The sequence below is a fragment of the Python bivittatus genome, unplaced genomic scaffold (assembly GCF_059951505.1).
Source record: "Python bivittatus isolate LINGU-HERP-01145 unplaced genomic scaffold, Pbiv_v1 ctg000080_np1212, whole genome shotgun sequence".
Classification (NCBI taxonomy): Eukaryota; Metazoa; Chordata; class Lepidosauria; order Squamata; family Pythonidae; genus Python; species Python bivittatus.
The window spans coordinates 43,775,300-43,803,258 of record NW_028277035.1 but is presented as its reverse complement, the minus strand read 5'-3'; the positions used below and the strand labels follow the sequence as shown (position 1 = coordinate 43,803,258).

The 27,959-nt window shown below is 42.5% G+C and overlaps 1 protein-coding gene across 1 annotated transcript; it reads right to left on the bottom strand.

The window, feature by feature from the left end:
- Nucleotides 1-565: 565 nt before the first annotated feature.
- FGFR4 (fibroblast growth factor receptor 4) lies at nucleotides 566-27,110 on the bottom strand. The gene is made up of 18 exons (XM_007430537.4): nucleotides 26,761-27,110; nucleotides 25,148-25,290; nucleotides 19,027-19,293; nucleotides 18,233-18,322; nucleotides 17,616-17,782; nucleotides 16,988-17,111; nucleotides 15,965-16,155; nucleotides 14,983-15,121; nucleotides 12,410-12,603; nucleotides 11,723-11,868; nucleotides 10,575-10,696; nucleotides 10,334-10,444; nucleotides 9,877-10,067; nucleotides 9,135-9,257; nucleotides 8,055-8,125; nucleotides 6,074-6,211; nucleotides 5,845-5,950; nucleotides 566-5,708 (listed from the first exon to the last, which is right to left on the bottom strand). Exons 2-18 carry the CDS (start codon nucleotides 25,239-25,241, stop codon nucleotides 5,562-5,564), a joined length of 2,421 nt encoding a protein of 806 aa, XP_007430599.1. The 5' UTR covers nucleotides 25,242-25,290; nucleotides 26,761-27,110; the 3' UTR covers nucleotides 566-5,561.
- Nucleotides 27,111-27,959: the final 849 nt, after the last annotated feature.

Genomic DNA, 27,959 nt, shown 5'->3' with positions numbered 1-27,959 from the left:
CTTGCCTTTTCTTCTATATACTAGCCTGTTTGCTGGGTTAGTATTTTTGTGGGAATCTGAAATCTGGCAGAGCTACATCCTGGTAGCTATTTACAAAGACAACATACTGTAAAATGCTGATTGTACAATCACTGTAGTAGTGCCACCTTCAGTATTGTTGGCAAAATTCTAGAATCTTTCAGTTTTCTAACACAGGGACTCAATAGGAGTCCACAAAGTTGCATTGTACCTCCCCTCTGCCACTGAACCTGCAGTGATGCAGCAGGAATTGATGCATGCATGAAGTAGCTTCTTGCAGCATCAGTGCAGCAAAATGATTTACACCCAGTCAGAATCTTTATTATGGAACCTGGGAGATGTAGAATCTGGAAAAGATTTTGTTGAGATGGAACAATAAATATTTCAGTAAATTATTTACTGAAATGTTTCATTAAAAATTAAATTATTTGTAAAGCTGGAGGTTCTCTCTTTCTCAGCCACAAGACATAACCATCAAACAAATGAATAAAGCCCATAAGAAAGGACTATCAGTTTTCAAGAACATTTAATGTACTTGGAAGATGTAAGTTCTTTTCAGCTAGATGCATAGGTCTATGACTGAGTGGAAAAAAAATTAATGTGGAATATTTGTCTTGGGGCCTATTAGCATTTGCTCACCTACAGAGAGATCTTGCAATTGGAAATATGTTCCATGTGACTAACAACATGACATAAATACCTACAGTACTGCTATATCTTGCTTTAAGTCTTCAGAGCTGTTGGCGAACACCAGACCTGGATACCACCCAGCTACACAGGTTCAGAGTTCCTGGTGGGTGGCATAAACGTGTGGGTTCTATGAATCAGCTTTGTTGTGCTCTCAGCCTTGGTGATTCTGTGCCATTCTATTTTGGGTTCCATCCCTTCCAATAATAATGTCTTCCAATGCCAATGATTCCCAGGCTTTTAGCCAAGGAAACCCATCAATATATCGTGGTCCTGATTTAGCATCCAGCTGTCAATTTTAAGTATTGGCCCCAGACCAAAGCCCTGTAAATTTCTTGTGTCATCTGAAACACCCACTGCTTGCTGGCAGGTTGACAATCTACCACAACCTATGAGTCCCAGCTGGTCTTTTGAATGGCTTTGTGGTTTAAGGGATTGGCATCGATCAAGCACAGGATGCTAGACTCGCCTTCTCTACATAGGTTTTTGGACCTCTTGTCCCAAGAGGGCAAGAAAGAAAGCTCATCTTTCAGAAGCTCTGTCAATTACATTTCAGATAAGTTATAATGCTTTGGGAGAAAAAGCTATGTAAAAACTGTTAGCATCTGAAGAAAAGGCCTCTGAGGAGTAGTAGAAGCTAGTATGATCCATATTGAACGGGGTGAGAAGAGTCACAGGAAGAGCAACGCTTGCCAGTTGGGTCATCCTCTGCTTATCACAATTATTTAGAAAAGTGCCAAATCTCCTTTGCACCACAACCAGGCAGATGTGTGATAATCTACCCTACTATGGTCTCATTTTAACTCCCAATAGTTGTCTGGAAACCCTTAAAGGAGACCGAATGCTCTCTAGCATTAGCTGTTCCAACTTGGATCTTGCTGTTCATTAAACTGCCCTGAACCGTGATTCTTGTGTTTTTGCTTTTGGCTAATTTGAGAACCTCAAGTTGAGCAAGCTAATTACTAATTGCAGATCTGTATGGATCCAAGGACCTTGCAAATTACCAGTTTTACTAAATGCTGTAACTATTTTTTTGTTCTATTCAAAGATTGCCTGATCATAGGGGAAATGGGACATTTGTCCTAGGTAGCATCTCTCTTGGTCCTATGGAGTTAAGCAAATCCATTCTAGTATTCTGGACCACTGGGTATTGACAAGTGCTAAGTATTCATGCTGCTGCAAATGGACAAGCAAAGCAAATCTTTGGATAGCCCAGGAACTGAATTCTAGTCCTGCCTTAGACACAAAGCCAGTGGGTGACTTTGGGCCAGTCTCTCTCTCTTAGCCATAGGAAGCAGGCAATGGCAAGCCACTCCCAAAAATCTTGCTAAGAAAACTGCAGGGACTGGTCCAGTTTCTGGGAGTCAACACTGACTGAAAGGCAAAACAAACAAGCAAAAACCCCTGAGGTTATAATCATATTAACTGGGATATTTCTATGAGAAAATATTATCCACAGGAGTAAATTAAAGGCCAGTGATTGGACTGCTATAGGTATGTCCAGTTCAGCCGTTAGAAAAAAATCCCCAATATTTTCCCCAGAATAAACTAGGCAATTAAATTTTATTTGTATCAAATGTTGCAACTGGAACGACAGAAGCACAGTCAATTACAAAAGTACTTCATTTATTCTGATCATAATACTGAGAATTTTTCTGATTTTTAAAATTGGGCAAAAGCAAATGATAGGATTATTATACAGGAGAAATATCTGGAGGGCAGGGGGATGTCATAGAAATCTGACTGGATATTTCTTACAAAATCCTGTCTCCTATAGAAAAACGTGTCTTCTATAACGGAAGAAACATTTTCCTAATGTAAACATTCACAAACATCTGTATAGAATGAAGTTGCAACCATGCATGAAGGACAGTAATTGCTATGCAGACTTCTATGCTGCCATCCAATCCAGTTTATCATTGATTAAAGTTGGCTCCGCAGAGCTGTGCTTCTTGGAAAACGAAGTAAAACAAGCTAAAACATCCATCATGCCAGTCTTCATGAATGGGCTAAAAAAAATTATTAGATTAATGTGACTCTGGAAGCTGCTAATAAGAGAAGCCTGGGTTATATTACCTTAAAAGTGCAAGTGGTCTATACTGGTGTACGTGCAGGACTGAGTTTTAAGCTGGTAACAGAGGGAACCGAAAGGATTAGTGGCAACTCATGTCTATTGCACCTGCTGCAGCATCTCTTCTGTCCTTGGAAAAACTCTTGCGCTGCTCTTAAGAGTCTGCAGCCCAAGATAAAGCACCTCTGCCCACCGCAATGACTGCAGCATACAGCCACTTGCCCCGTGTCATTGCTGTATATTACTTTGCAGAAAAAGGAAATGCAGAAGCGCAACAGCTTCTGGAGAGGGGAGGGAGGCTACAATTTCTCATCCCTTCACCCAGCTGGATTGGAATGGACTACAGCTGGGAAGGGAGGAAGCAACACTGGGGAAAATGGCCCATTGAAACCCTATCCCCACTGGGATGGCAGGGGCTACAATTCCTTCACAAGATCTCTTGTGAAACTCTAAACCCAGTAGATGGCTTGGGGGGTGGGGAGGAAGAAGAGAGACAGCTGCAGTTACCTCCTGGGGCTGATCCCATGTTTTGGGCCATAGTTCAGTGGTGGAAGGGGGGCACAGAAATTAAGATATTTAATAGGAGAAAGGGGGCACAACCAGAAGGAATAAATGTTTAAATGTTTCTCCAAAATACCTTTGTTCTGTTTTTTGGTATGTTAGATCCTCTGGAATCATAAGTAGGAAAAGGGAGTATTTTGATATTGATTGGCTTCAGCCAATCACTAGGAAGCAAACAGGGTGGCTGTTTGGGCTGGGGGTGGAATAGTCCCACTGGACTTTGCAGTATCCTGAGACAGATTCCCAGGCTCTGAAAGAGTGGCCAGTTGCTGGATCAATTTCAGGGAGATGTTGGTTGTGGAGTTCATGGTGGCTTAAATGGAACAGCAGCTAATGCAGAACAGATGGGGGGGCGTGCTTTGTGTGTGAGCAAACCAAGTAAGAATGGACACTCCACCATTAGCCTTCCCCATACTATGGTGAAATACACAGGTGCACATGCTATGTGCGCAAGCAAACCACACAGGTGCAGGTGAATGTGTTTAGTCCTTTCTGGTATCCAATCCATTTCTTTATAAAACACAGAAACAGCTGAAACTCTACAGGCTGGTATAAATCTCATGCATCCCCTCAATTACTATCCCTAAACTGAATCAGGGCTTCCTGCTAGCAGAGAGTTTCCAACAAAAGAAAACATGTGAACTCTTCCATGGCACAGAGATGCCTTCTTCGTGCGACCTGGTATCCTCCAGATGTGTGAAGTTGACAATTCCCATAGTTCTCAGCACAATCGTGTTGGCTGTGGATATTGGACACTACAGTAAGTTCCACACATCTGGAGAGTGCCAGGTTGGGGAAAGCTATCACAGGATAAGTTGAGTATGCTATACCCGAAACTTCCTTGTATTCTCCTTTTGTCTTTTCCAGCAAATGATGAACTTTTTGGGAAAATTGCAAAGTTTGGAATAACCATGCTTAGGGATGGCCTGATAAAATATCTGGCCAGGGTGGTGATGCCTGTATGTGAGATGTGAAATACAGAACCTGCTGAACATTACATCAAGCCAGAAACAAAGGATCTTGTGGCCTTTAAGAATAGCAAAATTGTTAGGGCAAAGGATTTGATGAATTATCCTCCACTTCCTTAGTTAAATAGTTCAAGATAACAATTCCTTCATTAGATGAGATGGGCTATGCTCACACAAACTCATACTATAATAAACATATTGAAATTTGAAGTGCCACAAGATTCTCTGTTGCTTTAGCTGCATAAGACTAACAGTGCTCTGCCTTGAAAATCCAATCAACTTCTCTTCTACAGATCATGGGGGTGGGGGGGGGGGGAAGCACTCAGACTAGGCCAGCTGTTAAAGAGGAAGTTTAGACACATAGTCCCTTCCTTTCTAAAGTTCCACCGATAGACAAAAACCAAGTTAAATTGCAACATTTGACCTTCGCATGGAGATTTAGGCATACCAACTGAGGCCAAACTAGTCTGAGCAGTCATTCCAACCATATGAACCGGAGAGACACAAGATCTATTTCCCCAGGAGTTGCAGGCAAAAAAACAAAAACAAAAAAACCACAAACCTCCAGGCAGAGGTTCTACTCCAAAAAATAATTTATGGGTGTGGGTAATTCATGTGCATTAGAATTGATATGTACATAAATATTTCTCTCTAGGGTTATGTACAGAGGACAGCAGGAGCCAGAAGGAAAGGTCCATGTCCTACGTAGGACATCCTTGTGATTGTGTGTCCAGATAAGGATGAGACTGCCTGAGAAAGCTGGCTGACTCCTGCCAAATCATGAAGTCTCTTTAAAGTATTATTAAACTGGGAATGGTATCAGAAAAATAACCAGGTTACCCTGTGGTGCTCCTAAGAGCTCCTGCAGTTAGAGAGTGCCTCTCTCTCTAGGATTTTACTGGAGTTAACATTAGTCCCTATTTATCTGGTCTTACTTGTCTTCAGACAGCTGGTTGCATCGAAGGCTCAGCTAGAGCAACAGCTTTGAGGGGACCTGAGATTACGGGGTGTAGAAACATCAGTATTAGTGCCTGGAGCATCTGCATACATGTGTGAAGAAGGCATCCAGTCCTTGCCAGTGAACTTTGGGCAGCAGATGTCCAGCAGGCTCCAGAAGCTTGATGAGACTTTCAGTTCTTGCTAATATAGCTCCCAGTAATTTCTTCCACCAGGGACATTTTGAGAACTTCAGTTCTCAAACTATGTAATCCTCTAGGAATGAAGAAAAAACAAAAACGCCACCTTCCCTGGTGTCCTCATGTCCTCACATTGTGATAAGGGAAGAGGCAAGGGGTAATTGGCAACGGGTCATGGGTGAAGACGGAATCATCAGAGGAGCAGGTGCTGGTGGTGTCTTCACAGGATGGGGAATACTGTTCAAAAGGCATTGACAGGTCCAGATACTGAAAAGAAAGAAAAGATACCCTTCAGCATTCATGGGGATGAAGGCCCAATTCCTAACAAACCCTAACTTTGGTTGCCAATAACTAGCTGTTTATATATCTGCATCTGAGCCATCCCCTGGGAGTTCAAACTTACCTCTTCAGAGACAGCAACCAGGACTTTATCCAGTCCCTCCACTAACTGCTTAAAGGTTGGTCGTTGGGAAGGCACAGCATGCCAGCACTCTCTCATCATCATGTACCTATTTTGGAAAAAGAGAAGCCCCAGGCATCTATTTTCCATTGAAATCTATGAATATGGATGCAATGCATTTGGAAAATAGCAGGCTGGGAAATACGGCTTTAGGAGGCACAGTGCTACTTACAGTTCATGGGTACAATTGGAGGGCTTGTCCATTCGGTGACCTTCTTTCAGGAGTTTGAAAAGTTCTTCCACTGGGATGCCAGGATAGGGGGAGCCACCCAGTGTAAAAATCTCCCACATCAGAATTCCAAAGGACCACCTTAAAGTGAGGAAAAAAGGTGGAGAGAGGGTAAGGAGGCTATAAAGGTTTTCAGAACACATACATTTGGAAAGCAATCTATGTGGCAAGCAAACCTCAGAAAGGGTCCTTCACACTGAAATGTGGAAAACTATTACAGATGCTTACCAAAATTTATTTGCAACCACAAATGTAGTGCACAGGAGATGAAAAGTGTTGACCATGCACAAACCAGGGTGGAGATAAAAATCTGTTTCAGGGAGGAAGTAACTTTATGCTGAATTGATCTTAATTACAGATAGTTTGATGGAAACACTGCTCTGGCTTTGTGATGAAAAATGTGGTTCATCCACTAGGAATGCTAGGGAACTGATAAATAGACTCAAGTTACTGTATTCCCCATATTTCCAGGATATTCAGGCAAGAGTTGCAATATGCTGTGTTAGAGACACATCTGGCATGCAAAAAGGCCCCTGTTCAACCACAGTATTTCCAAGGAGAGCTGGGAAGTAACCTTGCCTGAAACACTAAAATGGGTTACAGCCAGTCAGCGTAGATATTATGGATCTAGGTGGACCAATAACATCACTCCAGATAAGGTAGATTCCTATGTTTTTTTATAGGTGAAAAATCAAAGAGATGTACATGAAATTGTTTGCAATATTTTTCTGTAGCTTTGCAAAGCTTTAGGTTTGATCCCCAAAAGGTGCTGGGAGCACCAACATAGAATCTATTTACTACATCCTACACAGTTGTGCCTCTTTTCCTGAGGCTGTACGGTAGGAGCTGCAATATCCTGGAAGATGTGCAGCTGCTTTAAGGCGTTGCAGACAGGTACTAGGTCTGCATTCCAAAACACTTTTGGGGAGTAGGTCCAAAGTACTACAGATAATTCTCGACTTACGACGGCACTTGGGACTGAAATTTCCATTGCTAAGCAAAGTGGTCGGAAAGCGCAATCACATCGCTTAGCGATGGCAATCCCTGCAAGTCCCAGTTGCCATTGTTAACTGAATCCCACGGTTGTTAGGTGAGGCAACTTCCTGCTGACTTCTCACAACCAAAGCCAGTGGGGAAGCCAGCAGGAAGTTGCAAGACCCAGGTCCGCAGGTAGGTAAGTGGCTGCTGCCGGGTGGGGAAGAGAGCAAGGGGGTGGGTGGGGGTTTGGGGTAGGGTGCGTGAGGATGTGCAAGAGGCACTATGTGCATCAGGGAGGGTGAGCGAGAAGCGCCATGCGAATTGGGGAGGGTGCATGGGGGTGCGCGAGAGGCGCACGGGTCAGGGAGGGTGTGCAAGAGGCACATGTGGGTTGGGGAGGGTGCATGGGTGGGTGTGAGAAGCACACATGCATGTACAAGAGGCACTGAACATGTCAGGGAGGGTGTGAGAGACACCATGTGTGTTGGGGAGGATGCACAGGGGTGTGGTCCAGGTTGGGGATGGTGTGTGGGGGTGTGCAAGTGACTGGTGCGAGCGCAGAGGGGCTGTGGGAGGGTGCGCATGTGGGGGAGACTTACCTCAGTGACTTGCGATCGCTGCCAGCTTTCCCTTTGACTTTCTGGGGAAGCCGCCATGCAAGGTTGCAAATGGCGATCCTGTGATAGCTGGGCGGTTGGCAACCGGTTGTAAGTGTGAAAGGGTTGCCAAGCACCCAGATTGTGATCATGTGCTGGGTCAGTCACAACTTTGAGAATTGGTTGTAAATCTCCTTTTTCAGCACCACTGTAACTTCGAACGGTTGCTGAACGAATGGTCATAAGTCGAGGACTACCTGTACACAGCACCACTGAGGTGTTTTACCTGGCACATTTCTAGCAGGTGATTAGATAGTGAGAATCATCTAATCTTGCAGATTCATACTTACACATCACTTTGGTGTGTGTACACTCTGTCAAACAGAGCTTCTGGTGCCATCCATTTTACAGGCAAACGACCCTGCAGGTAAACATGAGAAGCTGTCAGTTGACTGCTACTTTTTTTGTGGTGACAGAGTGCCTCTTACAAGTTCTCCCCTCCTCCTTCCAATGAACAGTATTCGTACATACTGTGCAACAGAACTGACCACTAAGTGAAGTGGTCACTAAGTGAAAACACGACTGTGCTTATAACCTTATTTCAGCTTTCTTTTGCTTTACAGACCTGCAAAGGTCATAAATGTGAGGGCTGGTTGTAAAGTTACTTTTTCATCACCGTTGTAACTATGAACGGTCGCTAAATGAGGCAGTTGCTAAGAGAGGACCCGTAGAATCAAATAACCTTCACTGATAGCACTCAATTTTCCTACCCTTGTTCCTATTCCTCTTAAAAAAATTGTCAGTTGCCTAGACAGTCAGATCTTATTGGTGGTTCTGGCAGTGGACAGTCACATTAACAGCCATCATTTTTAGAACAGAAATGTCTTCCACAAGGGCATCATAAAGGCATTATAATACATAGTCCTTGCATCAAGAGAGTCCTGGAAATGTTCCACTGCATCACTACACCCGTCTCCATTGGCTGGGCAGGAGCCAATGGGCGTGGCATGGCCATTCCAGGCAGTTGGTGGTCTGTGCTGCTGGGGCTCGATGGTGAGTTCTGTAACGGAGAAGCTTGCTTTTTCAGCCATTCTCTGTCTTTTTTTTCTTGCGGGGCTATGTAGACAAAATCTGGCAGTTGACTGGGTTTTAGTGTTCTAATGGCATGAGTGATTGGATGGAACTGGTTTAACTTTAGGTAAGACTGGTTTGTTTTAGAATAAATACATCTGGAATTTAGGTTGGGTTGGACCCTTGGGTTTAGATGACTGGGTGACCCCTTCTTGCTATTCCCGTAGTGTGCTGTTGTGGGAACAGAGGCACTTAATATCCTAGTTTGCCCATATTCTTTCCTATGACGCTTTACATTTCCAAAGCACCTCAGCAGGATCCTGTCCCAACCCTGTGGCCATCAAATGCTTTTCACTCACATTGCTGGTTTTCTTATAGTAGTCTATATCATGAACGCCACGGGCCAAGCCAAAATCAGCAATTTTCATCACATTCTCTTCAGTAACAAGTACATTGCGAGCAGCCAGGTCCCGATGAATGCACTGGAAGGAAAAAGAAAGAGAGATGTATGAGACTCCAGGGACCCCACTCTAACCTCAATGCCAGCATAGATTAGTTTATTATTCCTTCTAACCTAAACATGAGCAGGGGCTTTTCACATCTCTCTAATGCCCTTCAACCCTTCCCTTTTTTAAACACCCCAGGCCTGATATATACGACACTCTGTTTGTCCTTGGGTCTCAGGCAATTCAAAAGCAAACTTGATACGGAGTGGAATGAAGAGGCCAGAGGACTTAGTCAAGCATAGAACCATATAATCTTTTCTGGACCAAGGACTTTTTTTGGTCTGAGTCTCATGCTAAGGAATGGTCTCACTCCCCAAAGTGGTTGGATCCAAGTCAGAGAACTTAACTGAATTTAAATTTAGAAACAAATAATATGATTACTCCTTATCTATTTAATAATTCTCCTCTGCCACAAGAAAAATGATAATTTGGTCACCACTTTGGGAGGAACTTTGTGGGCCCAATTCAAAGCTTTTGTGGCTGAGACTCAAATTATGTATCTCTGGATTAGAGTTCACTGATACATTCAAGGGGCTTTACTAAGGCGGCATCATGACAGATGGCAGTGGTCACTACCTGACCAGATCCCTCTTACCCGCTTGGACTCCAGGTACTCCATGCCACGGGCCACCTGGTAAACACAAGAAACCAAGTCTTTGAAGGAAAGCTGCTCCTCTGGCATCTTGGTAATGTCAAAGGTGTAATCAGGTGTAGGAGGGCGGCGAGCACGTAGATATTCCCGCAAATTCCCCTTGGCAGCAAACTCCACAATCACATAGAGAGGACCTGTAGTTAGATGCCATAAGTCACACTTTGTCCTCAGAAAATGCCTCAAAAATGTCATAACATTTGCTCCCAACTCCACTGAGTACCCATGTTCATATTCAGCATCCTGTTAGATCCTGCCATTGCAATACCCCATTTCCCCCAAACAGTTCTGCTTCATTTCAACTGAGCCACCATTTCTCAGCCCTTTGCCTCTCAACCATCCTGTCCTTTCCAGCAGTGTCCACTATATGTTCTGCCTTCTAGTCAGAAATGCAATCACTTACCATCTTGGGTACAGACACCCAATAGGTTGATGATATTCTTGTGTTGGTCCATCAGTTTCATCATCTCCATTTCTGAAATGAGGTCAGCCAAGTCTTTATCTGTAGCATTATCTGATAAGGCAAAGAAATAAGTGTATATGATTCCTGGGATTATATGAAGATCCATGGTCAAGAATACCACCAATAATGAAAGGACAGAAGTCAAAAGGATGAGGCTTTGGGCCCTATAAAATACATTTACCTTTCAGCATTTTGACAGCAACAGTGATAGGCCGTTCTGGCCGTTCTTGATCAATCCCATAGGCTTCTGCTCTCACCACCTGCCCAAAACAGCCCTCACCTAAGGGCTTGCCTAGGACCAGCCTGGGAAAAAAGGACAACTTCAGAGTTGGAGAGATGTGACAAGTCAACAATGTGCAGGGCTGCAACCTTGATGAAAACCTGAACCAATTTTAGGCTCATCTGTGAGTTACCGAAGTCATGAAGTACCAGCATCCCTGGGGTTTACCATAGATCATGCAGAACATTCATTAACTTTAGGAAACAAGTTCTCAAGAAGACATAGTCCATGCTGTCATTTGAGCTCCACTGGGGATATATAGAGTCACCAAAGGAAGTTTAAACTTCTGAAACCCATAATGGACCTTTTCAGCAGTGGAATATCATTCTTCCAGATGTGAGACAGGTGCTGATATTGACTAGCTTTCAATAACAGGTGGCAACGTTTCATTTTCAACACCTTTCAATTAACAGATGGGCCTATATGCCAGAAAGAAATGACTGAAGGGCATTTTTGACATGGACAAATGTGGTTCATTTGACTGCCCTGGGATAACTGTGACACTTGACTTTTTAGTCTGCTGCACACATTGTTGAGGAGCGGTGTTTCACAACTGAACATCCAGCTGTAATCCAACACATCTGGGAGGCTTTAGCTTGAGGAAGGCTGCTGTAAAATGAGGAGGGAAACATGGGCTCAATTTACACAAATGGTAATGATCTGTGCTTACCCTCCTTTGACTGGACAACACAGATGCGTAATAAAGCAAGTGTATTACATTCCTTGCTTCGTTTGCTGTGACTGGGGTAGCCATTTTGGAAGTATCATGTTACCAATATTTACCAAGTTCTTTTTCTTTATGAACACAGCAAACATTCACAGATACAGCACAGATATCTATGGATATCTGGATATAAAAAACTTGGTAACAGCACAAACTGTAGGAACCAGTCCTTTGTAGTATAATTAATAGCCATCCTGATAAGGAATTATAGGCAAATTTTGCCATTTTATCTTTTAACAGCAGCTTCAGTTTGTTAAGATACTTTAAAACAGCTCTGCTTCCCCAGTGGCAAATGCAGTGAAAACCCACCTCCTAATATGCATACCTGTCCCGTGGGAATTCCCACTTGGAGTCCAATGGCAGTTCCACTTCCATAACTCCAGCTAGCATGGGTGTACAACTTGAGGAGAGGCGAGTAACACGCATTAGTGATGTTGTGGACTTCCCTGAGGAACTTGATTCCAAGGAGAACTATGAGGCAAACCAAGGACACATTGGATTGGCCCTTGAATGTTGTTCTGTTCCAGAGCAGCAACAGACTGGACACAGGTCTGATGCGATTTAAGTGACAAAGTTTAACAGGTCTGGTATAGTAGAATAGATACATCTAAGACCTCCTTACACTGTATAAGTTCAAGGTCCATCTAGTAATATTCTGTCTCTCCAAAACTGGCCTGACTCTTACATGAGGACTACCCACAGGAGATCAGGAGATCTATCTTAATGGATATTGAGAGATCTTTTGGAGCTCCTTCTGATGTCGGGACTTATATTTTATTTATGTATTTATTTAACTTCTAAAGCTGCCCATCTCAACCAAGTGACTCTGGGCAGTGAACAATTCTATCATTTTACAATCATTTGGCGTACCACAGATTCCTATTGTTTACAATCACCTTTTATTCCGAGCTTATAGATAGCTTTACTCATGATTGGGAAACTTGAAAAATAATTCAGTGAGATAATTCTGATTGTCCTGTAACTTCAATAGATCGATGGTTCTGCTACATACCTGTCGGATAAGAGGAAACTTGGAGAGTTTGTGCACAGCCATTGGTTCCAGAGGCTGCTTGCTTGGCTGGATTTGCATCCGGCATAAAACAACAATGACAATAGCCATAGCAATTGCTAAAGACCCTGAAGTGTAGATAATGATGTCAGTGTATCTGATTTCAGGGGTATCTGCATCTTGAGCTTGTTCTTCATCTGCAAACAGCAAATAAATCTTCAGTTAGTTAATTCTACAAATAAGCTAACGTTGACCACTGCCATCACCTGAATATGTTCCTGGAGATGTTGGCACATCTTTATCGAAAGAGTATCGAACTGTATAGTGTGGACAGTCTCCTTCAAAGGCAGCTGTCTGGAGCTGCTATCAAAGTCACATATAATTCCCTTTTTCTCCGAGAATGGGATCTTACTTAATAATTACATTTATAAATCTAAAGAAAAACCCAGAAGTGTGCACACATTCATATACCATTTATTATTGCTGCCAATCATTTCTCTGCTAATGTATCTTAAAATATAAAAGAATGCACCAAAAAGGTCAGCCTTCTACAACAATAATTTATATGCTCCAAATATGACTATTTGCAATGTTTGCTAGGCCTTAGATATACGTTCACATTCAGATTTTATTCCTTTCAGTATCAGGAATGTACCATGCTGGCAGACAAATTCATAACTATATCTATCTATATTGTTTTTCACTTTAAAAAAATATACTATGTATTCATATAGCAACATCATGATTTATCACATTTCCTTTGTTATCTTGATTAGTATTTTTCAAATTCTCTAGCTCTTGAGTAATCCTACACATGTAAAAATTTTCTCTTTACAAAATGATTGGCAATGTTGGTAATTTACAATTTCATTTTAAAGAATTTCTAGGGAAAAAGATATTTATAAAACCATTTTAAGGCAGAAAACCAAGAATCTTTCCTCAATGGAAAGTTCCAATTTTTTTAGCAATTTCATCAATATCTCCTTTCCATTTAATTACATGTGGTTTGGTGACAGCATAATATATGTTTATCAATATCTTTTGTCTTCTTGTTGGAAATAATTTTAGTCTTCTTCAAAATTCTTTAATTTCTTTTTCTTTTCTTTATACATCTACACTGTAGCTATTGATAAATTGTACCCAGTTGCTACTCTCATTTTCATAATTAACTTGTATCATAACAGGAACTGCTACATAAATCCACATAATATTGTTTTCTGTCTCTGAAAAATTCCAAAATGTTAATTTAATTTAATTACAGTAATGTAATACAATTAACATTTTATTCTAATTTTTATAGCCAAAACCAAGGACAAAATACCTTACTCTATATTGCATCAGAATGAATTCTCAGGTAATCTTGATCATCTTATTATCTTCTTTCAAAATGTCATAATTAAAGTGAATATAAAAATAGGTTCTAGCATGCTGCTAGAAGAGTAACAGTACAGAATAGCAGTAAATTGAAACCAACTAATTAGCATCTGGGTACTTTTAAAAGAAAGATGTGGGGGAAAAAAGAACATATGGTTCTTAACTAAGTGGTACTATGAGGTTTTCAGCAAAATTTTTTCCATACTACTTTACACCTGGTAATTTAGTAGTAAACCTCACTCTGTTCAGTGGTGCTTACTCTCAGGATATTTTGCAGCCATCCACACTGGCCTACAATATGTTTACACAATTCAAGTCCAATCTGCTTTATGTGATCACATACCGTAAAGGAGTACTGCATATCGTGAAATATGAAGGAAGAGGAAAGGAGGTTGTATGTGGAAACAATAGATTGTTCTTCATAGTTCTACAATTCATTGTTTGCCACATTGAGAGAACAGCAATTTACTGCAAGTGATCTATTATTTCTCTACAGATTCATCTGATTAATTTTCAGCCTTTTTAGAAAAATAGTTTTAGTGCTTTTAGATCCATGCAGGCATTTATTCTACTGCACTTAGTTTCACACTATGTTGAATCTGTCCTGGTAGATCTCTTTATCTTGTACTTTATTATATTAACTTGTATATTGTCCGTGAACTAGGTTTACTGAGTGATTCAAAAAAAGAAAAAAAAATAGATTGCAGGGGTTATACTCCGACAACCCTATTATACAATGAAATAATAAGTTAGTACAATCTATTAAACACTGTTGCTCATCCCATATTCAACTACTACTTCTCCAAGAGAAAACTGTTGTTTCTCCAGGATGGGCATATGAGTAGTTTCTCACCCTTGGTAACTTTAAGATGGGTGGACTTCAACTCCCAGAATTCCCCAGCCAGCATGGCTGGCTGAGGAATTCTGGAAGTTGAAGTCCACCTGTCTCAAAGTTGCCAAGGTTGAGAAACACTGCTACAGAGAGTGAGCTCCTGGTAAGTTTCCAGGTGTTCTGAAGCAGACACCAATAGTTTACCAATTACAGCAAAATGATCTTTCTTCAGCTAAATTACATTCTCTAATTCCACATATGTGGATGTGTGTGTTTTGTAGTACGTTCCATATCAAGACTTTACTTTTAACAAAGCAACCGTAAACAATTTCTTACATGCCTGCGATGCGCCACCCCTGCTGTTTCTCACCTGGAAGCACGGTAAGCCAGGCTGACTGGTAGGACAGGCCAATGGAATTCCCAGCCAGGCAGGTATATTCACCAGCGTCCTCCGTGGAGACATTGTGCAGGTACAGGACTTCCACCTCCGAGCTGTTAATATCTGCTGTCTACCAAGGCGGATGCCAAGCAGGGGGAAAAGAGAGACAAATATTAGTTGTGGGCAACACAAGAGAGTTGTCCAAGCATGTTTGGTTGAGGAATAACTTACCTGCTTCTAACATAGCTATCATATGTAGGTGATTACCTTAGAAAGTCCACATTTCCGCATCTCTGATGAGGGTACACTCTACATGCATTATATTTGTTGCTAACTTTTATTGCTTATAATGGAGCTTTTTTACGGAAAACCGTGTGAGAATCGAGTTTCCAGCTGGAAAAGTGCTAAACTAATGACAGTATTTTTTGCCACAAAAGGTTTTGTTTACATTTTTCAATACAGCCTACTGACAGTTAATACAAATGAAAATATCACCGTGTCTGTGCTTGGACTCTGTCTCTCTTTTGGAGGATCAACAAAGCTATCATCTCTTTCTTTAAAAGGAAGTCACTGTATCACAATGACTGTATAATTACACACTGCAACCTGGAGTATGCCTTAATTTTCAAGGTTATAGGTCAGCAACCATTTCCAAATTAAAGCCACCGAAATGTAACAACTTCCTTCCATCCTGGCACTCCACGGCCAGCCGTGAAGTGAAAGAGAAGTGGGGGAAGTGACATTTGTGGCAAGAGAATTCTTTAGCATGGATAGAGAGTAAGATCCTTGCCTACAACCCCTCATTTCCTTCTCATCTACTCCTTGAGGAAAACCAATTACTGATTAACATCCAAATGGTGAAGAAGCGGTCTCCACAGCCATGCCAGCTCCATGATGTTATAAATATCAATATCACTGAGCAACATGGTTTATTGTTTTCCATTCCCACTTCCAAGAAAGCTGATCTGGTTACCTTAAGGATCTGCACATAGGGGACTCCATCTGGACCAAAGCTGCTGCCATTCACTTTGATGTGTTTGAGCCACTGGATGTGGGGCTGTGCATCGCTGTATACCTTGCAAAAGAATTCTACATCACTGCCCACCACTGCTGTGGTATTGGCAGGCAGCCCAGCTTGCAAGATAGGTCTGTGTGGAGACCTCTCTGCCAAGAAACAAACAGGAAAAATGTTCAGTTGTCCGGTACAACTGAAGGGTACCAGATCTCTCAGACAGGTTACAGCCATGGTCTCCAGCACATCAACCACTAAACATGAACTGATCATGATTCAGAGTAGGCCAACAGTAGAAAGGCAAAAGCAGCTAAAATACACCAATCTTCTTGGCACGGCACTACAAATGGTCTTGCCCCAAAACTTGGTGGGATCGTACTTCCTTCCCCAACGTAGACCAACAAACCTTGCTGTGCTTCTGATATTACATAATACCACAGGCAGAACGCCCGGCCAGGGCTGGCTCCAGAGTCTCTTTCTGGCGATTAAGAGTAACCTTAGAGAAGACCGGTAATGAAGGACTTGGAGATAAGGAAGCAAACGTTTAAAGCTCTGCCTAGTGATTCAGGCAGGGTTAATTAATTTCATCTGACTTTATGGCCCAAGAGATCTTTGTCTTCCTTTGAAGCTGGCAGACGGTTCAGGGTTTTGTTTTGTTTTTCCCCTATCTGGGGAGTCTGAGGTCAGGATGGTGCCTCTGCCTTCCCAGAGGAAAATGGCAGCCCGCCAATATCTGGGTTTTGGCACCCCCACACAAACCCAGAAGCATTCATCAGCAAAGGAACCAGGAGCTCTGAAAGTGGAGATAGTCCACTTCATTTTTGATTGTGTTCCAGTTTATATCTTTGAATTGGTCTCCCTAATATAGAGTTTGAATCTTTTCTTATGGCCAACACTGTTCCCTTTACTTTGTGTTTGCCCTCCAACTCGCCATTAAAGAGTACTAGAATCCCATTCAAGGTTTGTGGAGGAAGACCTTCTCACCCAGCACATCCAGAAAGTAGCTGTAGCGAATGCTGCCAAATTTATTCTCCACCAAGCAAGTATAGTTGCCTCGATCTGAGGGTACCACACTCTCCATGACCAAACTCCAGTGTTGATGCCTGAGCTGGGAATAGAGAAGATGATGCAAGCTACTGTTACCACTGGATCTTTTGTTTTGCAGGGCTGTCAATTTTTCCTGAACATAACTCTAATAGAATCCCATATTTCAGACATGGCTACTTCAGCTTATGGCAAAGTTAGGAAATATTGTTTTGGGAGATTTAGGACAGGAAGAGTAAAAGAGGGAACAGGAGTAGAGCAAGTATTTAAGACTTTAGTAGTTCTCTTTGTAGAAATGACATCCATAACTACACACAAATGCTAATCCCATGTATGCAAAGGACTGGGAATCTATAGCTAAAACATGGTTCTGCAAGTGGCTTTCATAATGAATAGTTTGGCTTCCTCTTCCTCTATATTACATGTTTCTATTGTTCTCTCCACCCAAAGCCCTAATTCATAAAACCTGGCGGGCATAGCTATTATTGGTCTCAGCCTAACAATAAGCCTAATGGAAGGAGGAGGAAGTGAAGGGGAGGAAAAGTACAGTCCAACATTTAGGCCTTACCCGAATTCCTCCAATACGGTGCTCCCCACGGAATTCCCGCCCATTCTTCAGCCAGCGGATAGATGGGTTGGGACTTCCTGAAGCTGGGCAGCGGAACTTGACGGTATTTCCTGCTGGGACTGCATGCAGCTTCTTGTCCATTCGATGAGGATGTGTCCAGTAGGGTGCTAAAAACAGAAAACTTGACATGATCCATTCAGGTTTTAGTGAAGGCTTAAGTAGTGTTCTGGTCTTGGGAACAAAGGAGGATTTTGTGCTATAGCTGGGACAGGGAGGGGATGAACCATGAATTGCCTTCCAAGAAAAGAAGCAACAATACAATCCAAAGAGTTTAAGGAACAGAAAATGTTACACAGGCACTAAGCAATGTGCTGGAAAGAATGACAGCACTGAACTCATTCTGCCTAGAATACTCAACCTTCTGAAAGACACAAGGGCAGACCATGTCATGCTCCATCCTTGGTAGCAGACTGAAGATAATAGCTGGCCAACACTTTTGGGTTCCTTGAGATTTGTGCAATGGAGGGAAGATATCTGGCTATAGTCTTCCTTGTCTTTGCTTCTAGGAGGCTACAGTCCACAAGACTGAGTACAAGCTAAGTGGCCCCAATACTAACCTCGATGGGCATGTACAGGCTCCTCATTAGAATCAATATGGGCGCTCTCCACATCACTGTCTTCATCATCGTCCCCTGATGCCAGTGAATCTAAAATCAAAATGAGCAGAGATGACACCTTGTACTAAAATACCCCCAGATAACTATGGGAGAGTGAATAGATGCCACATAATAAGATTGTTTTTGACTGTTGTGCCAGCATTCTTCAAGAAGGAGAACAGGCAAAATGTTATCAGGTAGGTGTAGGGAAGTTACAAAGGGCAAATGGAGGGGTTTGGCACTGCAATCCTAGGTTTGTACAGCAAGGGTTACATTGTAGATGTGGATCTGCAAAGGAAGCTCCACCTTCTAGCAATCCTTGTGGTTTGGGAAGATGTCTTCCGAAGGCCTGGGGTTAGTGTGCTTGTAGAGCCCCTGCTGTGTTTTTTAGTTATGGTTGTTTTTTAGTCCTAGTGATTATTATTTTGCTATCATGTTTTGAACTGTGTAGTTCAGCGTTGGAAGCTGCCCAGAGTTCCGTAACACATTTAATAAATAAATAAATACATAAACATCTGAGACAGTATGTTGGTTAAATAGTATGATGTGTGACAATGCACAGCCTCAACCCCTGAGCATCTCTGAGCAAGGGTGGGAAAGGCTCTGACCATATCTGCTGATTATATACTGAGTTCAGTGGTCTGACTGAGCACAGATAAGGCTGCTTCCTATGTTTCTTTGAAAACCTTAAATCTCTTTGAGACATTTTGAAAACGAGTTAGAACACTGCAGTCCTTCCTATCCTTTTCTCTTACCTACAACAGAGATAGTAAAATTGCGCAGACTTTCTCCAGTACTCCGTGCATGGCATGAGTATAATCCGGAATCTTCGTAGATGACTTCAGCAATCTCCAGCAAATTTTGCTGAATGTGGATGTGCTCATTAGGGAAAAGTTGCTTAGCTTCCTTATACCATGTGATAACAAGACTGTGGTTGGTGCTGCAGTAGAGCTTCAGCAGGCTCCCTGGATCCAAAAGCAGATGCTCCTCTTCTGTCTCAACCATGTGACTGTCAAATATCTCTGTCCAACATAAAGGAGGGACAATCAGTGCAAATGACAGGGTTTTCCTGCCCTAATGCCATTGTACAAATACTTTGAGAGATGGAGTGAGCCATAACAAACACTACAAAGCAAAGCTGCTTTTATCCAACATCCAAATCTTACATTCCTAGTGTATCATCAGAAGGCATGATTGTCATGTAGCAGGATTTCCCATTATATGTGCCAGGCTTCTCCAAGCAGGTGCCCTTCAGATATATTGAACCTGACTACTGCTCTCATAATCTTCAGGGAGTGCAGCCAAAAGCTCAAGATGGAAATTTGGATTGTTACAGTCTCAACAGACTCGGAAAGCTCCAGGCTGGAGAAACTCAGCTTATATACTCACTTTTGTTATTTCACTGATTCCAGGATCAAACTTTAGATCTGCAGAAAAATCTTAAGCATAGCTGCGCTTAAAACTGCAGCTTATAACTTCTTTGTCCAGATTAAACATGGTATAGAAGAAAGTTTCAACTGGCTGTATTAGTATGACATGCTTGTCTAGGGTTAACTGAACTGAGATTTACTCAAGGACTCTCAGAACATTCTGAACCATGAACTAACCACATGAGCATCCTAAGTTAAAATGTGGTTAGCTAGTTTACAACTCAATGTCCTGTGTGAACCTTTCTAATGTCAGCACTCTGGGAGAAACTGATCAACAGAGCAAGATTTTGCTCTGGAGCAGATCTAGGAGGGCAGTCCAATGTGGAAATCTGCCCAGCATATTGCTCCTGAAACTGATAACAGGACTGTTGCACAACGCAGCCTCTGACGCCACTGGCTTCAGATTGCTGTCTTCTGTGCTGCAGAATAATCTGATACAAGTTTGAAAATAAGCACAGTCCAAAGGACTATTAAAAAGTAGCAAGTGGTGTCAATCTTCTTCTTTCAATTCATGCAAACCCTTTCCTGAAGTCCACAGAGCTCAGAGTAAAAGTACAAAACAAATTATGCATCTAGAGTAATAGAGACCTGTTTATAGCTTCTCTTTAATTTTTTCTTATTTTTAAAATGGGCATAAAAGATGTACTTAGTGCCTTAGGATGTAACAGCTCAAACTTAATACATATTTGTAGATATTGTTTTAATAAAAGCATTTACCTGACAGCATTGTTTACATGCTAAATTTCACATCATATATTTTGCATTCTTACATTCCATTTTTCTTCAGATCCTTCTGCTCAAATATACTCCCACCCCTGTGCTTGAACATTTGTAAGCATCTTCCATTTTTACTTTAATTTGGAGTATTTCTAACAGATCTGGAAGATAAAATTTGGGATGCAGGGAGCAGACTCACAGGAAGGATTCACACGCAAAATATTCAGGAGCCCATCTTTCCCTTCTTCTACAATCACTATGACTTTAGAGGAAAGCACTTGACTTCTGGCTTGCTCTATAGCAAACCACAGGGTGAAGCTAGCCAAAATGTTAGGTTACACTGGAAAAATTGTCTCTTCACCTTCAACATTTGTGACTATGAATTAAGCACACAAGCCTGTGATTGTGCACAGATTCTACAAATCTGTAATTTGGAAGGAGAAAGTAATATCAGGTGTATGCATGTATACGAGCCGAAGGCTTACTGGGTGTTTTGCTGTTGTTTTTTTATGCTTACAGGCGAAGTGGGAGTTTAAAGTAATAGATGTGAATCATCAACAGCAGGATTGAGGGAAAATGTTGCCCAGTTCCACTCCTTCCATCTTGGGATTCTCCAAATCGTGTCCATAAGCCCTTTTGTTCTGCATTCCCTCCTCTGCCCCAGCAATGATGTCATCAAAAACCCTTTCCTGCCAGTCCTGGACTGGAGAAAGGATCCCCGGGAACACTGAAGCTTGACTTTCGTGCTCAGAACTCCCCCCGCCCCACAGTTCTCTCTGTGGGAGCTCTCAATTGAGTGGTCAGCCCCTGAGCCCAAGGTGACTGTTTTGACAGATTCCAAAATGAACATGTCAGGAAGCCCGGGACCACTGCCCCTTCCCCCATTGTCCCAGCCCCACAGCTCCTTTCCCGTGCTCTCCTTGCCCCAGCTCACAATAGGGGCCAGCCCCTTTTCAGTAAAGGGCTCTAGCTCTCTTCTTAGCTCTTCCTCTGCTTCTACAGCCTGGGAGGTGGGGGAGAGAAGAAATGAGACAGAGTCTCCATCATTACTCCTAGTTGTGTGCATGCACACATACACATGCACGCTTGTAAGTCACAAGGAGGAAAGCCTCTGCTTTAAATCTGCAACTTTGTCCCCAGCTGCACCCATTCCCTCCTGGCCCCTCCCTTCCCATTTAGCTTCCTCCCACACAGCCTTCCCTTGGCCCAGAGGCTTCCCCCCTTTCTTCTATGGCATGAGTGGGAGTGAGAGGTTTCACACTTAGTTGACTCCACAGCTTCCCGCCTCCCTGTTTGTCTAACCTGGATTTGAACTATAATTGCTTTGGTGACCCATCCTCCTCCAACATTAGCTCCAATTGTAGGAGCACTGCCAGCTCCCCCTTCAACCACCTCGTTCCTGAAGCAAGTCTGCTCTCCCTCTCTGAAGCCTGGTTAATGCCAACCCACTTAGCTGATAACTCTCCCCTCTTCTCCTGAGGGGACTGAGCTCCAGGGGTGACCCACCTCTTTAGCTCCAGAAAGCAAGGTACGTGTCTCAGCCTTCTCTGCCAGCAGCAGCTGCCAAAACCTGCTGTTTCCCACTCTAGGTAGCCCACCACTTCCCTCCCCTCCCCTCCCACTAGGCCTCTGAGTCAGAGGAATTCCTGCAAATAGTGTGAATTGCAAGAATGTCCAGTTCTTTCTCCCTCCCATCTGAACTTCAGGGTGAGCTCAAGACTTTTACTGCCTGAGGTAGAATGGCCCACAGTGCCTTCCGTTCCACTGCAAAGGGTAAGGCAGACTACATTATATCAGTGCCTGAGGCAAAAAGCCTTACAAACTGGGAGTAAGAATTACAACAGAAGTAAGTAATCAGTGATTTGCTTCCCCTTCATGAGATTAGATAGATGGTCCATGTTAAAGTCTAGGCCTTTTTTTTTCAAGTTAAGAGGAATCTTAATTCCCAATTAAATGGCATGCCTGTATAAATCAGTCGCTGGCCTTCATCCTCAATATGGGAGTCTGGTCTTCAGCAGAGGGGATATTCCCTTGCAGCTGTTCTTTACTAAAGAATCACTTAAAGTAATTGCCACAGTAATCAAATCATTTGCTATAAATCTTCTGTCCGTCTGAGAAAACCATTCTGATTGGAAAGGAAGGAAAACCCTCCCTTTGGGAGAACGTGATGAAGTCAGTTTGATTAAGACCCTCAGTGGCCAATCCATAGCAAGCAGTGACTCTCCAGAGAAGGGTTTCAGATGATGGAAAACACTGTACAAATTATGTAATTTGAACCTTGAACAAATCTAGAATACAGTTGAAGGACCCAATTATCAAATTGCCATCCTTTCTTTCCTTTTCCAATTCCTAACTGACAGTTTCAGGTTGGGTTTATTAGAGTTTAAGATCTTTCCAAGTGCTTTGAAACACCTCTACTGAGCAAAAAAATAATTCGAAGCTAATATGAATTCTGGTAACCCTACCAACTACAACAATGTCATTTATGGGACCTGAAAAGGTGTCCTGTCATCTTGCCAGGTAAGCAATGGACTTTGATAAGTAGAATCAGTGCTAAACAAATATCTAACACCTTCTACTTGGGAGTAAAGTTCACATTCACTGTGAGAAGACTTATTCAGAAACACTGAGTTTGTCAGTAGGTTCTCACAAACACTATTTCCTTATTCTCAGCTACTATCTACATACATGCAGGACCTAGTACCAAAACTAGATTATCTGAACATAGGCAGAAGCTCCAGATTAAACCAGATTATATAGGTAGAAGCTCCAGACTTCATCTTTATTCTCTTGATCTTTTTTCCTTACAAGCACATATGGTGCCAATCCCAGAAGAGATGGCAAAGAACAAACTCTATGCTAGCCATCACTTTGCTTCCTCAGTCCATTAGCACAGATAGCTGGATAGGTGACAGCAGCAAAGTGCAACGACTAGGATGATGTGGCAATAGCCTCAGAAGCACCCAGGCAGCTGGTTGGCACAAATAACAAATATCCCATCTGTTTCATAGATAGGCCAGCCAGGGAAGAAGTATACTTTTCTCAAGCATGAGTGAAAGTGCCAAGCACCTGGCATGGCACTTTACTCTTATTCCACCAGGGAATCCCGGAAATGCAAACTTAAATGAATTAGATTATTCAGTGGGGTCAGTAAGAAAACCTCCAAGGTGCTGGCTACTTAATGCAGAAGTAACTCCAAAAATTTCAAACTATAACAATATATATCTAATACATGGAACTCATTCTTAAATACATTTGCATAGGCTTTGGTCCCACACCACTGGTACACACCCAGAATTACAATACACATTTCAACAAACATTACATTTTACTCATGTAAGTGATAGCAGTCCTGCAATTTACTCATGTTATGCTTCTGTCAGACAGATCTGCATTTTTCCAATTGACTCAGGTGTGCGTAGTTCTCTCCCACATTACCCACAATTAAAAAACACCTCTTTCATAGTCAAGAATTAAAATAATCAGGAGGCAAAGCGAGAAACAGATGCAGAGATGACTAACTAGTAAGTCCCCATGGTAAAATGGGAAAGCAAATTACCAAGATGCATGACAAAGCAGCAGAAATTTGGTACAATCAAGATCTTGCTTGTGAAGAAAACTTTCCTGGTCCGGCGCTTAAAGAGAGACAATATGTAAGCTGACTTTGCAGAAAATCTGCACGTAAATTTTACACTTGCAGTCAGAATTAGGAATTTGCTATGTGTTAGAACTGGAGTAGAAAACACCTATGGGAGTCTCTCTTAAATTTCAGGGAATGGGAAGACTTTAGGCTTATAGGACCTATTTTGATTTTTGTTTTTACTAGAATTTGAGATCTACCAGCTGGAGCCAGATGGAAAGTAGTCCTTTATAGAAAGCAGGTGAAGAACATCCTTTTGAAATATAGGAACACCACGTCTCAAAGCAATTTGCTTTTAGTACCAGATTATTGCTTAGTTACACAGAAATCCACTCCAGATTTTTCTCCTGAATTTCCTTTCATTTCAACAGCCTTTTTAGAGGATAGAAGTCACCAACTTTTGGCAGTCTAATCACTCAAAGTTTGTAATAGATAGATAGGTTTATATTTCATCTTTCCTTCAGGAACAAAAGGAATGTACATAGCATTCCTTATCCCAATTTTCCCACACAACTACTCTGCAAGGTAGGTTGGGCTAAGAAATGGCAACTGGCCCATTTGCCCAATACTTCCATGCCTGGGGACATAGTCAGATTTGTGTCTCCCTGGTCCTAGTCCAACTCTTTACTTAACTGCTACACCACATTGGTTACTTACCAATAGATTCCAACTTACTTCACAAAGCTCTTATTGTACGAAATCTTCAGAACTAACCTTAGATAATAGATGAAGAATTGGATTTGGATCTTAGAGATTTCTATTTCTTGCCACTGACTCACTACATGCCTTTGAAAACCATTAATTCTCTGTTAGTGGTAACTTACTGCTTTCCATCATGAATTTTTCTTCTCAACAAGAAGAGTCCACAGAACATGAAATATCCTCAATAAGCTAAGAGTGATTAAAGGCCTCTGCTGCTGTCCACTAGTTTGGAGGACAAATCTCAAATTCCTCATAACTGGCCATGATGGCTAGGAGCTTGTAAGGGATGTAGCTCAAAAGATCAGACTGCTTCTTCTACCACATCTTAATACCATATCTCATATTCAGGCACACATATTAACAGCAATAGTTCCCAGTGACTCTCACCTGGCTCTGTGGTTCCTTCTGTGGAAGCAGATGTCCAAGCACATATTGTTGCTACCACCAGGACCCTAAGAAGGTCACACAACTGAACTGTCATCCTATTATCTTTTCTTCTTCACTCTGGCTCCCAACTGGACCTTCAAACACTTAATTGAAAGAGAAAAATGAAGATCACTCTTTTGTCCTGTAACACACGATCAGTATGTCCATAACTACCCAAATTTCCTTCCAAACAGTTTAGAGGTCATGTATGGGTACAGTTATTAGAGTTTCAGATTGTGCAAGTACTGCTGAACATTATCTTGAAAGAAAGAAATGGCAGGGAATGGAATACATTGATTTGCTAATTAATTCAAATTTAAACATTTTCAACACTATATACAAACAACCTATTTATGAAATGCTGTCAAGAAAGTGAACTAATTTTTTTCAGTAATAAATGGTCTATAGCTTATTACAGCTTTAAAATACAATACTCACTTTGAAAGTTAGGTAGATTCTCAGCAATCCTGTCCCCACAATACAGTTACCTATGCTTAACTGAACCCTGCTTAATGGAATTAATCCATTATTTAGGATAATTATCTGACACAACAACCATAAACTAACCAAGCTGGCTTCACATAATACAGTAAACTCTGTGTGTGTGTGTGTGTGTGTGTGTGTGTGTGTGTTAGTTTATTTACAGTTCAGTCTGTCTTGTAGACACAGCCAACAACAGAATTTAAGGTGTTATTCTAAGCTGTAGTTCTTTGAGCTCAAAGTTCACTAGACAAACTTAAGAACTTCTGTTTGTCAGAGGAACCAAGCCACTAAGATCACAACTGGCAATTATCCTGCTATACTGTACACTGAATAAATCCAACTATAATTCCCCTCTTTCACAAATCTCCACAATACATCCCTCTCATGTGGCTATCCAGGACTTGTGCTGAACCGATCTGGGGAAACCGCTTTGGCCCATACCATTAAAGGAAAATATGGACCCCATGCAGTACCTTAGTCAGTATTGGGGGGGGGGGTAAATGGAAGAAGCAAGGGGTTAAGTTTCCTCCCACTGTGAGGATTTAAACTAACATCTCAAATTATGCAGGTTTACTTCTACTGAAATGTACGGATTTAAGTACCACATAGGAACCTAAGCCTCGTTCGCTTAAGTGAGATTTTGGACTATGTTTGTGAAAAAGTTGCGTCCGGCCGCAGGTGAAGCGGGTGTTCCAGAGAATGAGCGCGCTTGTTTGAATGGTGCGGGTGTGCCTTGTCACATCCATGCGGCGCGTGTGGGCATTGTGTACGTTTTCAGCGCATGGCGTGTACGTGGGGCGAGGGAAGAAGTTGTGCTTAAGGATGTCCTCCCGAGAGCAGCTTAATTTTTAAACCGGGGCGACAAAAAAGTTTCTGCGTAGCCGGACGGTTTAGTAACAGATTTACAGACCTTCCGGCCAAAGTCCACCACATCTGCCGCCCCAGAGAGCCTCCCGGGTTCCCCTGGGCAAGATCCCGGAGTTCTGCGCCTGCCTCTCGCACCGCTGTCCGCTTCGGGGAGAGGAGCGCTGACTCTCTGCTTCGGGGCCATCCCCATCCCTGGTGCCTCAAGCCACCAACCCGGGACCCACCTTTCCTCCTCCTGCCGGCTTAGAGGTGTCCCACTACTCCGTGCTTCCCGGGCTCCGTCCCTCGGAGGGTAGGAAGAAAAGGATGCGCCAGTCTCCCGGTTGTTGTCCGCGGCGCTTCGTCCCGCGCAAGCATAAATCCGGCAAGGCGCTGCTGCCGCCTTCAGCCTTCGGCGTTCTCTGGCTCTTCCCGAGCACCCAGAAGCGAAAAACGCGGCCGCGTTACGAGCCGGATTCCCGTTCCCGAGCCTTCTGTCGGCTTCGGCAATAGGCGCTGGGACTTTGTAGCGAAAGCTCTCAAGTTACACCCCCGCGCAGCGCACAGCCGGCCCGCTCCGAGCCAACAATGGGCCGCGAAAAGAGCCAGGCCGGAGGGGGAGGATCAGAGGGGCCCTGCCCCGCCCCCGCCCGGTCCCCTCCCTCTACTGCCTCCCCGGCCAGCACCGGGGCCTTTTTACACTCACATTAGCTAAATTCTCTCCCCCAAAGCTCCGGCAAAGAGATTAAGCAGAGTTCAATCTCGCCAGCCTTTTGCTTCCTCTCTGCTTATAATGGTAACTAGAGATACGACTCATTAAACTTCGGCTCAAGGAAAACTCACCATCTGAAGACAAAAGGTGGGCGGGTGGGGGGAACTTAAAAGCCCGTGGAACAGGGAGGAGAAAGAAGAGAATAGTTTAATCCAAATTATGTAGAATTTTAATTTATTTGAATGCATACATCTGACAAAATGAATATTAATTAAAGAGGCATGATCTTGCATCTGTGGAACTCACTGCTGCATGAAATGCTTCAGATAAAGGAAATTAACTTGCTTCATTTTTCTGTCTTCCGGGTTGTCAGTTTCTAGGATCCAATGAGCAAAGATTCACCAACTAGCTCATTTATATAATAGGTAATTTAAGAAAGAACTTAATGATCTGTCACTGCAATGTCACTACATCTTTGCAGTCAGACTGTGAGACTTCTAAATGTTTTTCCAGGAAAAGACATAAAAATAAGACAAAAAAGTGAGTTTGGTTTGCTGCACCACACTCAGAGGACTTGTCACAGAACATGTACCACAAATGTGGGCCAAAAATCATTAAAGGAATTTACGGGCCACTTCAATCCCTGGGATTAACAGGACTTTATTAAATGAGTCTTTCTGCAAGATCTCTTGTCCTCCTCCTCATCTTTGCTACAATTTTCATCATCCACCA